Source organism: Nomascus leucogenys, chromosome 2 (assembly GCF_006542625.1).
Source record: "Nomascus leucogenys isolate Asia chromosome 2, Asia_NLE_v1, whole genome shotgun sequence".
In the NCBI taxonomy this organism is placed as follows: domain Eukaryota; kingdom Metazoa; phylum Chordata; class Mammalia; order Primates; family Hylobatidae; genus Nomascus; species Nomascus leucogenys.
Genome location: NC_044382.1, coordinates 90462167 through 90475667, shown reverse-complemented (window position 1 = coordinate 90475667; position 13501 = coordinate 90462167). Strand labels below are relative to the sequence as shown.

Genomic DNA, 13501 nt, shown 5'->3' with positions numbered 1-13501 from the left:
TATTTATATGACAAAACTTCATACAATTTTTATCAATTAAAAAATAAAGTTTCTGTTCTGTTGTCAAAATTTTAAATAGCTAAATCCTCCTTCCCTCCAAAAAACCTGACTAAAATTAAGTCAGACAACAAACTAGGAAAAGAATTTGCAGAAAATAAACCAGAGATGTAATATTTTTATATAGCCGAATACCTTCAATATTTGTTTAGAGTGCCACAAAATTTACTCTTTTACTGGAGACATAAAGCTACCATAATGATGGTTGATTAGAGGACAGTACTGTAATAAGAGTTGCCCTTAGGCCTTCTGAGGGAGGCACAGGGATATTTGGCCCAACTCCAAGTTGGCCATACAAGTTTCACTGCTTTACTTAGTTTTTCTGCCCCATTCCTACTTGTTGGACTTCATCTGTTACTTCTTATTTTTATTAATGTTTCTACCGGTAGCCATAACTGTTATTTCCTTATACTCTTTTTCTACACACATTGTATATATTTGGGGAGTTTTAATTTTAACAATGAATTATGAACATTTCTTATTATCATTAAACATTTTGCAAAAATATATTTCCCCATCACATGTATATATCATAATCTAATTATTTCTTCTTTCTCAGATATTTAGATTGCCAGTTTTTCACTGCTATAATTTTGCCCCAGACATTATTATAAATTGTTTGGCTTTCTGATTCTTTAGAATAGTATTTTAGAATAAAAATTACTGGGATATAAAAGGATATAAAGGTTTAGTATTTAACTTTTTATTGCTTGTTTATTTCTTTCTAAATAGGAAATATAAGCTCAGGGGAAGTAATCAAACAGAAGAAAAGTTATGCGGTAAAAAAGTCTCCCTCTTATTCCAGGCCCCCAATCTCTAGGAAAAAAGGCCTGCAATAAAAGATACTGTTTGAACTCAAATGATTCCATGAGCGTGGGAAGTATGGGAGTGACTTGTTCCGGTGCTTGTATGTACATAGAATATTTCTGTAATACAGATGAGAGCATAGTATACAAACTGTTCTGCACTTAAAAAAAAAAAACTTATGACTGTTTCATTTTGCCATGTTATTTTCCTGAAAAGCTGCACTATTTACACTTTCACATTTCACCCTTATAGGCATTGAATACTTTAATGTTTTTAAAGTCTTTGCTACATTCATTAGTGAAATTTTGAAATGCTTCTTATGACTAGGTGGTTGAACAGTTTTTTTTTTTTTTTGGAGTTACTTACTGGCCACGTGTAACCATTCTTCCTATTTGAGTTTTCATTTTCTTACTTTGCTCATTATTTAAAAATTAAAATCTTTATAGGTCTTCATATACATGTCATTTTATTTGTGCTGTTTATATATTAAACATATTAGCCTTGACATAAGGTCATATGTTATGTCACAGATCTCAGAAATCACCATTAAAGAATTTACTCATGTAACCAAATACCACCTGTTCCCCCAAAAACCTCTTTATATATTAAACATATCAGCCTTGACATAAGGCTATATGTTATGATCTTTATTGCTTTTTAATTTTATTTAATTTTTGTAGGGACAGTCAACAGTCGAACACTTCCATGTATTTTTTTAAATTTTTATATATCTGGCCAGGCGTGATGGCTCATCCCTGTAATCCCAGCACTTTGGAAGGCTGAGGTGGGCGGATTACGAGGTCAAGAGATTGAGACCATCCTGGCCAACATGGTGAAACCCTGTCTCTACTAAAAATACAAAAATTAGCTGGGCGTGGTGGTGCACACCTGTAGTCCCAGCTACTCCAGAGGCTGAAGTAGGAGAATCACTTGAATCAGGGAGGCAGAGGTTGCAGTGAGCCAAGATCGTGCCACTGCACTCCTGACACAGCCTGGTGACACAGCAAGACTCCGTCTAAAAAAACAAAATTACATATCTTTAATTCCCTTCTAATTATATAATTTTTAAATCAAAAACCCCCCTTTTGTTAGGATCATGTGCAAAATAAAGTGTAAGTGGGCTCCTCCCACTCTTAAAAAATAGAAGATTAAACTGAAGACCTGTTCTAATCCAAATTACTATAGATATTGAATTCATGAAGCCTAGTTGAAGGAGTATTTGACTGTCAGAACTGGAGACCGATACAGTTCCAATTCTGGAATTTTATCAATGTTGGTTGATGTTTCCAGTCTGCCTCCCACTGCATTCTTGAGTACACGTGTGTGTAGTTGAGGGACAGTGAGTCTAGTGTCCATCACATGTGTAGGTGTTATATGATGACCTCAGGCTTTGGCTTTTCTCTGTGTTCTTCCCATCTTAATCTCTACCTCTGTTCTTATTTTTAAAGTTTAGGTGCCTGTGGTGACCAAGGAGTAAAGAAGGTGCTGAGCTGTACCAGATATATTTTGCATTTCGGGCTTTGGCTCCCTCTCTAGAATTGTTGGTCATCATTTTGATAACTTGGTCACTGATATCCAGTTTAAAATTAGAATGAAATGAAGATAATTTAAAGATAATGATCCATGAGTCATTGATAGGCTTTTTCATTAATCAGTGTTTTTTAAAGAAAGACTGGTTCTGCTTTTTGCAGCTGACTCTTAATGTATTTGCTAATTTGTTTCTATGGGTTTAGATCACATTAGCTACTCCGCTAAATAGCCACTCTGTATTTTAATAAAGTACCTAAATTTCTTAAAGATCAAAAACAGGAAAAGGAAAATGTTAATTCAAAAGTATTACTGTTCAAATATTTGTATATTCAATATTTATCTTTAAATTTTCACTGTTTAGTAATCCAAATAAAATGTTGCCTTTTTCTTTTCTTTATTTTTTTTTAAGATATAAGATCTGGCTTTGTTGTTCATACTGGAGGACAATGATGGATCATAGCTCACTGCAGCCTTGAACTCCTGGGCTCAGGTGATCCTCCTGCCTCAGCCTCCCAAATCAGTGGGACTGCAGGTGTGAGCCATACAGGCTAATTTTTAAAATATATATAAGTATATATATATATATTAGAGATGGGGTTTTGCTGTGTTGCTCAGGCTGGTCTCAAACTCCAGGGCTCAAGCTATCCTCCTGCCTCAGCCTTCCACTTCCTGGGATTACTCTCAGGCATGAGCCACTATGCCCTGCTCAAAATGTTGCGTTCTTATGTTTGGTGATCTCACATTACTAGACATGGCACCAAGCTGTGATTTCCCTGCATGGATGGACAATGTCACTATCCCCTGCCGGAATCATTTGTGTTCAAACAGTATCTTTTATTTCAGGGCTTTTCCTCCAGAACTTTCTAGACATTCTTATTTCTGATGGATCAGTGTCCTTTTGTGGGGAGCTAATGGGAAATACATAATCTGAAGCTACAGTAAATATTATAGCTCCTGCTCTTGCTGTGACTCCCGGTGGTTCCTCCAGAGCTGGAAGGAGGAAAGAAAGGAGTGGCAAATGTGGGAGAGATAGTGTCCTTAGAATCCAATACATGATTTGGTAATTGGCCAAAATTATAACAATTGTTATTACTTACTGTGCTTTCTAATCCTTTTGACAATACAAGCAAAATACTGTTCTTCCTATTTGACACATGAGAAAACTGACTTTCAGAGAAATTGTCTTCCATTCAAGGTGAGCAAAAGGTACTATGAAAACAGATGGAGAAGGTGAATTTAACTTTGGAAGTGGTCAATATTAAGAGAGAAACTTATTTTTAGAAGCAAACTGGCCAGGTCCAGTCGCTCATGCCTATAATCCCAGCACTTTGGGAAGCCTAGACAGGAGGAGCTCTTGAGTTCAGGAGTTCGGGACCAGCCTTGGCCACATAGCAAGACCCTGTCTTTGCCAAAAAAATTAAAAATTAGTCAGATGTGGCGGTGTGTGCCTGTAGTCCAAGCTATCGGGAGGCTGAGGCAGGCAGGAAGATGGCTATGATCACACCACTGCACTCCAGCCAGATGATAGAGCAAGACCCCATCTCAAAAAAACAGAACAAAAAACACCAAACTTAAAACAGTAGTTTAGTTTGGAGAAGCAGGTTTGGAGCTTGGGACAGAGGATATCACTACAGAGATAGGTTTGGAAAATCCTATACACAGAGGTGATAATTAAAATATTAGAGATTGGTTCTATCCATCTGACAAAGGGCTAATATACAGAATCTACAAGGAACTTAAACAAATTTACAAGAAAAAAAAAACTCCATCAAAAAGTGGGTCCAGGATATGAACAGTTACTTCTCAAAAGAAGACATTTATGTGGCCAACAGTCATGAAAAAAAGCTCATCGTCACTGGACATTAGAGAAATGCAAATCAAAACAACAATGAGATACCATCTGATGCCAGTTAGAATGGTGATCATTAAAAAGGCAGGAAACAACAAATGCTGGAGAGGATGTGGAGAAATAGGATCACTTTTACACTGTTGATGGAAGTATAAATTAGTTCAACCATTGTGGAAGACAGTGTGGCGATTCCTCAAGGATCTAGAACTAGAAATACCATTTGACCCAGCAATCCCATTACTGAGTATATATCCAAAGGATTATGAATCAACTCTACTAAAAAGACACATGCACACTTATGTTTATTGCAGCACTATTCACAATAGCAAAGACTTGGAACCAACCCAAATGCCCATCAGTGATAGACTGGATAAAGAAAATATGGCACGTATACACCATGGAATACTATGCAGCCATAAAAAAGAATGAGTTCATGTCCTTTGCAGGGACATGGTTGAAGCTGGAAGCCATCATTCTCAGCAAACTATCACAGGAACAGAAAACCAAACACCGCATGTTCTCAGTCATAAGTGGAAGTTGAACAATGAGAACACATGGACACAGGGAGGGGAACATCACATACCGGGGCCTGTCGGTGGGTGAGGGGGTAGTGGAGGGATAGCATTAGGAGAAATACCTAATGTAGATGAGGGGTTGATGAGTGCAGCAAACCACCATGGCATGTGTATACATACCTACGTAACAAACCTGCACGTTCTGCACATGTATCCCAGAACTTAAAGTATAACGGAAAAAAAAAAAGGATGATAAAATGAACTTTGGGGACTTGGGGGAAAGGGTTGGAGGGAGGTGAGGGATAAAAGACAATAAATTGGGTACAGTGTATGCTGCTCGGGTGATGGGTGCACCAAAATCTCACAAATCACCACTAAAGAACTTACTCATGTAACCAAACACCACTCGTTCCCAAAAATCCTATGAAAAAGAATTAGAGATTGCTGATCATGTATTATGGAGTCATCATGGCAGTAGACTTAATTAGTTGTTCACCCATGTGTTGCTCCCTGACACCCTTTTTGGAGCATAGATTCTGATTGCCTGAGAACCATTAATTTTGTTCAAAGGAGATTGCAGAACATGAATATATGAGGTAGCATTACAGATAGGTTTTCTCAGCCTGATCCCACTTCATCACCCTGTTGGTAACAATGAGCTGCCACAGCAGATTCTAATGGTAGGAGGAGGGCTCACACCCTTGGAAGATACTTCACAATCTCTAGTTGAAACCCTTACCCCCCATTATTCTCAGTCCCTTCCAATACATTTTTTTAGAATCACTGTTTTAGACTTACAGAGAGAGAAAGTGAGGACTTTCTCTTAATTTTACTTGTAAAGAGGTAAGCTTTTTGTTTCTTAGGTACTAAAGAAAGCTTAGAAGAACTATATTACCCCCATTAATATTAAAAAGAAGACGTTACAAAGAGGTAACTCACTTAAAGGAATGGGGTTTATTGAAAGGACACAGCCACAGATGTACCTTGGCCTTGACTGTTCTGAGGTCTGTTCTCTCCATACCAGGCCTGTCATGGTGCCCCTGCTTCATTCACTCTGCCTCTCACTTTCAAATTCCCCAAGCTTGGTGGACCAACTTTATTGTTCAGCCTTTTACTTAGGTGGGGATTTCTTTCCTATGCTAACCACTGGTTTGGCTCTAGGCCCAAGGTTTACAAGCCACGTGGAATTACCTGAGTCTATTTTTTTTTTCAGGCAGTGGGGCAGGACTGCCACTGGCAGGCAATTTTGAGGTTCCACAGCCTATCCAAGAAGTTTTTACAAATATTGTCCTTTTCCAAGATACAATTTGCCATCACAGGCACTGAATCATGTGGTAGAGTTGAGAGTCGCTAGTGGAGGGAACAAGGTATGGGGTATTTCTTTGAAGAATGTGTGATAAGAATCACCAGCAGGATTGTTTGAAACTACAGGAATATTCTAATTTCCTGTATCCCTTATGATGTACTTTGGGTGATAAGCCACACTTCCACGGGGAGATCCTGCTACTGAAAGGAGCCTGCTATATAGCTTATTGTGTTAGGGTAGGAAAAACAGTTGAGAAGCACTGATGTAGAAAGTGTCATTCAATTTGAATATGTTAGGAGATGTTTCTAAATTACATTCATCCTCACTGTCAATAACTTACTTTCTGTGAGTAACTTTAACAGGTCTGCTCTCTTAAGGTGCTTAGTAGCTACAGAGTAACTCTCATTTTAAGTATTTGGAAATTTTGGAATGGGGAAAGAATTAAATGGACAGAGCAACTGAATTTGTACAAGCTTTCTCTTTTCATGACAGATGCATGATATGTTTTCATGAAAATAAAGAAAATACTCATTTTTGTAAATGCCATCAATCTTTAACAGTCGAAAATCTGCTTGGCAAGAGAAATGGTACAACTATAACCACAGAATTGTGGTTATTGTTACATTGTATTGTTTACTGTAAACCTGGTTCAATATTGGTAAATATAGTGTAGCAGAAACTGAACTGTTGTGAGCTATCTGGGCATTGGTCCAAGATATCATTAAAAATACTGCCTCAGACTAATTTGGGTTTATGAATAATATTTTGTTAACAGCTCAACTGAAATTGAGCCACATGGTGTAGCTTCAAAATTCTGAATCCATAAGATAATGAGAGTAGTTTGTGTATACAACACATTCAGTATTCTATATTTGAGTGAAAAATTTATACATAATTTTGTTAACCTTTAAACTGTGAGCTCCCATATGCTTAATATGATCTGATATCTTTAAAGTTTACATAATGCTGTAGTTTGCTGTGAATTTGAATGCCTTGTAAACTAAAGTATTATTGGCATAACAATCAAATCTAAAGAATAAGGAGAAGTTGCTGAGCAAATATTAAAATGGATATTCAACACAAGTTTTGGCATATCTTTCTACAAACAGCTGGAGTTTACATTAACATTTGCCAAAAAGATTGAAGGACATAAAGTATTGGGAAAGTTCACTAACTTAATTCATTTCTTTTACTAATGAAAGGTTATTATGCCTTCAAATGGGATTTAGAGATTATTAATAGTAGATATAGCAATGGGAATGATAAGTGAGATGATTCAAGAAAAAATCTCTATATATTTCTTGCCAAGAAAAAATACATTTGTCTTTTTCTTCATGTGCTACTTTTAATTACTTTAAGTTCTTTCTGAACATACATGTATTATTAATAATTCCTATTGAAATAGTATGGGAAGGGTTTATTTTTGGTCACTGTTAGTGTGTAAGATATTTCAGCAATGGAAAGATGTCCATTATTTAAAGAATGAATTTTAATATTCCTCTTCTCAATAAATGTTTTATTTGTTTTCCAGGTTAGCACTCTACGTATATGAATATCTGCTCCATGTAGGAGCTCAGAAATCAGCCCAAACATTTTTATCAGAGGTATGTTTTATACATTTTCTGTATTGCATTTTGATCTTATATAAATGAATGGAAAACATACTATAATAATTATTTGAAAAAAGTTTGTTATGTATTATATAGTGAATTCTTAGTTATCAGTATACATAGTATAGTTTTTATAGATTATGTATAAGCACTTTTATCCCCATGCCACTTCTGTGCCACTCAATCTTCTAGTCACCTTTCCAGCCATTTTCTCCTTTTAGAAATGGAAAGTAATATTAGCGTGGCAACAATAATCAAGAAAGCAAATTTTAAAAATTTGCTCTAAAAAATTTATGAGTTATAATCCCTCAACCATATCTCTCATTCTAACAATATCATAATTTTGGAAAATGTGGATTTTGTTTATTTTGTATGGATGATCGATTTTAGTTAGAAAACATTTTGATAACCTTATTTCAAGTTCTTCTCTTTCTCTCTCCACCTTCACTTTCTTTCTTTTTTTTTTTTTTAAATTTCAACTTTTATTTTAGATAAGGAGGTACATGTGCAGGTTTGTTACATGGGCATATTATGTGATGCTGAGATTTAGGGTATAGATACTGTCACCAGGTAGTAAGCATAGCAGCCAATAGATCGTTTTTCCATTCATGCTCCCTTCCCTCCCTCTCACCTCTAGTAGTCCGTAGTGTCTAGTGTTCCCATGTTTATGTCCATGTGTGCTCAATGTTTAGCTCCCACTTATAAGTGAGAATGTGCAGTATTTGGTTTTCTGTTCCTGTGTTAATTTGTTTATTATTATGGCCTCCAGCTTAATCCATCTTGCTCTAAAAGACACGATTTCATTCTTTTTTAGGCTGTGTAGTATTCCATGATGTATATATACCCCATCTTCATCTAATCCACCACTGATAGGCACCTAGGTTGGCTGGAATTTGACCTTTCTTACAGTGGTGCTTGTTTGTCTCCTATGTATATGAGGATGATGAGGATTTTATTGAGCTCTGTTATGTACCAGGCATACAATGTGCCAAGGTATTTTACATATATTATCTCTAATTCTTATAAGAAATTTGCATAGCAGGTTATATTCTTTCCGTTTTACTGATGAGGACAACAAGGCTCAGAGTGTTTATATAAGTGGCTCATGGTCACAGAGCTTAGTGAGTTATGGAACTAGAATTCAGACTTAGGTCTATGTTAATCCCAATGCTTTTGGTTTTTCCTCTATATCTGTGCTGTCCAATATGGTAAACACTAGCCATATATAGATTTTTGAGCACTTGAAATATGATCCAATTAAGAAGTGCTATATGTGTGAAGTACAGTATTTTCAAGACTGTGAACAAAAGAATATAAATTATTAATAATTTTAAAATTTTGGTCATACATTGAAGTGATAATATTTTGCCTATATTAGGTAAAATAAAATATATTACTTAAATTAATTTTACCTTTTCTTTTTAAATGTGCCTACTAAAAGTTTTAAATTAGATAACACATTATATGCCTGTATCAAAATACCTTAGGTACCCCATAAATATATATACTACTATGTACCCATAAAAATTAAAAATTAAAAAATTTTAAATTATACATGTGGCTCTTATTTGTGGCCCATGTTTCTGTTTCTGTTGGACAGTGCTGCTTGAAATCATGTTATCTCTGGTGATCTCACCAGTTTGGTCCCCAGCACATCAAGAGCACAACAGATAACTCATTGCCAATAGTTCCCTGCCTGAGGTATAGCCTTCTTGAGATTTAGCTGCTCCTCAAAGTAAACAAACGCACACAACCCCCACTCTTATTTCTAATTAACTAGTATATGTGAACTGGTAGGGCTTATTTGCAGATAAGGAATTTTAGAGGTTTGGCCAGAACATGTAAGAACTCAGTTGTTTTACTATAGAAGGAATGTATGTAGCATAATAAAAATTTGATTTCAAAAGTTTATTCAAATCAAAACAAAAATTTGGTGTATCTATGTTTCATGAAATCATTAATTAGAAGACTTAGGGCAATGACCTTTCTAAGTTGCATTCACTGATATTATAGAAGAAGTGATTGAGATTGCAAAAACGATGTCTTTTTGTATTCTTAACCACGGTCAACTTACAGTGTCTTAAAAGAATCTATAGTGGACTCTGGAAATTTAAAATTTTTGTTTTAATGCAGTAGAAACTTAATGAAAAGATTTAATGATCTCCTTCCTTGTATCAAGGACCATTTTGAATTGGCTCAATTCACTTAATCCTCGAGGGTTCCCAAAACTATATTTTCTTACCAACATTGTAAGATATTAGATACAGTGATTATTAAACCTCATCAAAAAAGAAAAATGTTGCTAACTTATTGAAGGAAGTTCAAGTATTTGGATTCAAATGGATTATGTGGATTAAGCAAATAACTAGATACTAGACTTCTAGGCTTTGAGCTCAGTAGAAAATGTATATACAGAATTTCTAGGACTGTTTGGTAGAAATGAAATTAGAATTTCAGAAGAGATTCACACATATTGACAAGTATTTGTAATTATTTCATTTCTCTGGTTGCATTTTGAATACAAAAACTGAGGATTTCTCTTAATTATTAGTCTACCTCACTTTCACAAGAGGCGTCAAACTGAAAACAAACTATTATCACCAAGAAGACGCATTATTTCTGGACTTTGGAGATGAGTGTATGTGATTTTCAGAACTATTCTTCACTGTCTAGGCTACCAAATTCTGAATGGTGCTGTAAAAATGCATTATCAATACCTAAATAACCAATGTAGGGGAATGGCTAAATTAATTGAGCTGTAAGTTTTTAATAATGTAAAATAATAAATTAGATCTATTTGGACTTATGTAGATAGACTTCCAAAACATTGTCTAGTAAGAGAAGAAAGCCAAAGTATGCCATGTATCTGGAGACCCTAGTACATAAAGTAATACTATATTTTTGTGGGTACATATTTATGAATGTAAAGTATAGTAAAAGTTCTGAAAGAATATACATGCCAGACTAGTTGTTTTGGGAGTGGGGACATTAAAGGGTTCAAAGGGATTTTATCCTTAGTCACAGAATTCTTTTAAACAAGGAATACATATATTATTTGTACAGTTATTTAAAAATAAAACTAAAGAAGAGAAAATACATTCTCGTAAATTATCTGAACTTAAAAGATGGAAGCCTGGAGATAGATTTATGATAAGCCATTGCTGAGTACATCCTAGAGTTCTTGATAATTTCAGTTGGTTAAATTACAATAGTTCGCTATTTCCTCTCTCACATTTTACGTTCTACAGTATCTAGCTGCTTGGGTTTTCCTGTATACCATGGGGCTTCTGTCATCTGGGCTTTACTCAATGGCATATTCCCTCTGCCTAAACTCTCCTCCCCTCTCCACCTTAAAAGTAGCTTTTCCTAGAACAGGTTTCCCAGGGTTTCACCTAAGGTGATAGTACAATCTACAGGGACCTGCACATGAAGACCTTTGCATACATGCCAGGAAGTTGGACTTTATCTTTGACAAAAGGGAGCCTTCGAAGGTTTTAAAGTAAAAAAAAAAAAAAAAAAAAAAATGACATCATCAGGTTTGTACTCTGGTGCCTTGGTGCCCTTTTGCCCTAACCATGGATGGTTAAAAAAAAAAAAAAAAGGAGAATGTAATATTTTAGAATGTAATAGTTTAGAGAATGTAATAATTTATGTTGAGGGTTGCTTTCTCTCTGAGTTTCTCTTCGATCAGGCAGAAAATTTAAGGCCGCTTATTGTAGAATGACTTCTTAACTAGTCGGAGTAGTAAAAAAACAATCTTACCTAAATCCTCCCTAGTCTACCCCCAGGTTTTTACCTAAATCAAAATAGTTCCATAGGAATGTAAAATAGGGAGACCTACTTATTTGAGTTGGTTATTATAATAAAAAGGAAATGATTGAAATGGCACCAATTGTTATCAATTATTATAACATTATCCAATGTTCTCACCCTGGTTCAAGGCAAAGTAGACTACTTCTTCCAAATTTGACACGCTCCCTCTGGATGGATGAGGCTAAGAATGACCATGATGTCAGTGAGCTCTTCTGAATCAGGTTTTACTGTGCTGGGTCACTTCTTTCATTAGTATGGGCTTGTTCTTTTGGGTGAAGTTGCGAGAAGGCCAACTGGAACTCCAGGCATTAGCTGAACAAGCAAGATGTGTATCTCAGCTGCCCAATCTTGATTTTCTAAAAATGCCCTTGTTCTGGGCTATCAGAAATTGGACTGCTCTTGATGGCTTTTGTTATCAGTCAGAAGAGTGGGGCACATTATTATTAACCCAGTCATTTTTTCTTAATTAAAAGAAAAAGTGGACTAACAATAGAAATAAAAACATTTCTCTAACTAGGTTGTGCCAACTAGCTCAGTGTTACCTCTGATTCATGATAGATTTTAAACCACTACCTGAATCCAAAATGTAGTTTATGTGACTTTTCATTTTTTTTTACTCCCGGGGGAAAAAATGGAATATTATTTATAAATATTCTCAATACAAAGCCCTTCCTCTGCTCCATCTTTGTTATTCTTCAACATTTAGTAATTACAAACAGAATGCTAAGGAATCTTCTTTCCAATTCTACATTAACTTTTGTTACTTTAGATTCATTAGAAGCTATCCTTTTTCTGGTTATATCATTTCGTTATACAAAGATAATGGCTGCTTTTCCTTGAAGTTTTGCATGGTATTCATGTCTCAGAATGAAGCTCAATACCCTTAACAAACGAAATTAAGAATTAGAGTTTTATAAAGATTCTAGATTTTTTCCCTTTCTTAAAATTTTTGCATTATTACTAGCCCTTCTTTGTCGTAAGTTAGCCAACAAGTTAGCCTGAAATAGAAGTTTAAAAACATCTAAGGGATTCCTTCTTCAGATTTTATTAGGATTGCTAAATTATTGAGCATCATAGACTCCAAAACTCTGTTCTGTTTGTCTTTTACCTATATGAAGAGAGAAAATATTAATTAGTATTTCTTAACCAGTCTCTTGAACTTTAATTTTGAGGCAATATAGTATAGGAGGTAAAAGCAATTGCTTTGGGCCAGACATCCTGGGTTTAAATTATGTTCTACATCTTATTTACTTTCTCAGTTTCCTAGTTATAAGATGATGATAATTGTAACAATACTTTAGTTATGCTGTGGTTTAAATGGGTTAGTATATGTACATTGCTTATAATAGTGCCTGGTGTATAGTAAGTGTTCAAAAGTGTCATTTTAAAAAATGTTGACCAACTTTTTTTCTATCTTGTATAGTTTCTTATTTTAAAAAAAAGAGGCATAAATATATGCCTGATGTGTACATGTGTGTTCCAAGTGTCTGTCACTTGGATGGCCCATAATCCTACTTTTGGTGTTACCCTTTCTATAAAAATGGCTTCAGCTCTAATCCCTAATATTGTAGATTGTCGCAAGTCTTCTCCAGTATCTGTGAGCCTTTATTGGGTGCTTAGGGTTCTTGTACTGTAGGTTCTTGCTCCTGTTGAGTGATTATAGCCCCATTCTGGTTCTCCCTCTTATGGTCTATCCCTTTTTTATGCCTGAAGTTTTCTATTTTTCTCATGATTTCAGAGGTCCACTAACTCATTGCTCTTTTGTATGAAAGATTCTCACTTAAGGTTGAGGGATAGCCAAAAATATTAGGCATTGTACAGTACAGGCACCAACATTAACTTGAATACTAGACATAAGTTACCTTAAATTCTGTGGTCTCCTTGCTACAGGGAATTTTTCACTAGCTGTTTTCCTCAGCATGCCTTTGCCTTCTATCTTGTTGACTTCTCATAACCTTTCTCATTTTGCCTTTTCTGAATCCTTCCAGACCCCTGAGCTTCTTCCCAAGAGACC

At 35.3% G+C, this 13501-nt stretch overlaps 1 protein-coding gene across 4 annotated transcripts in view; it reads left to right on the top strand.

Moving 5' to 3' along the window:
* SSBP2 (single stranded DNA binding protein 2) overlaps positions 1-13501 on the top strand; it is a 329570-nt gene that overhangs the window by 94735 nt on the left and 221334 nt on the right. For all 4 annotated transcript variants that reach the window (XM_004087403.3, XM_004087404.3, XM_003261540.4 and 1 more), the window contains exon 2: positions 7596-7668. In XM_004087403.3, the coding sequence (XP_004087451.1) occupies positions 7596-7668 (73 nt within the window). The remainder of the gene's footprint in view (positions 1-7595; positions 7669-13501) is intronic.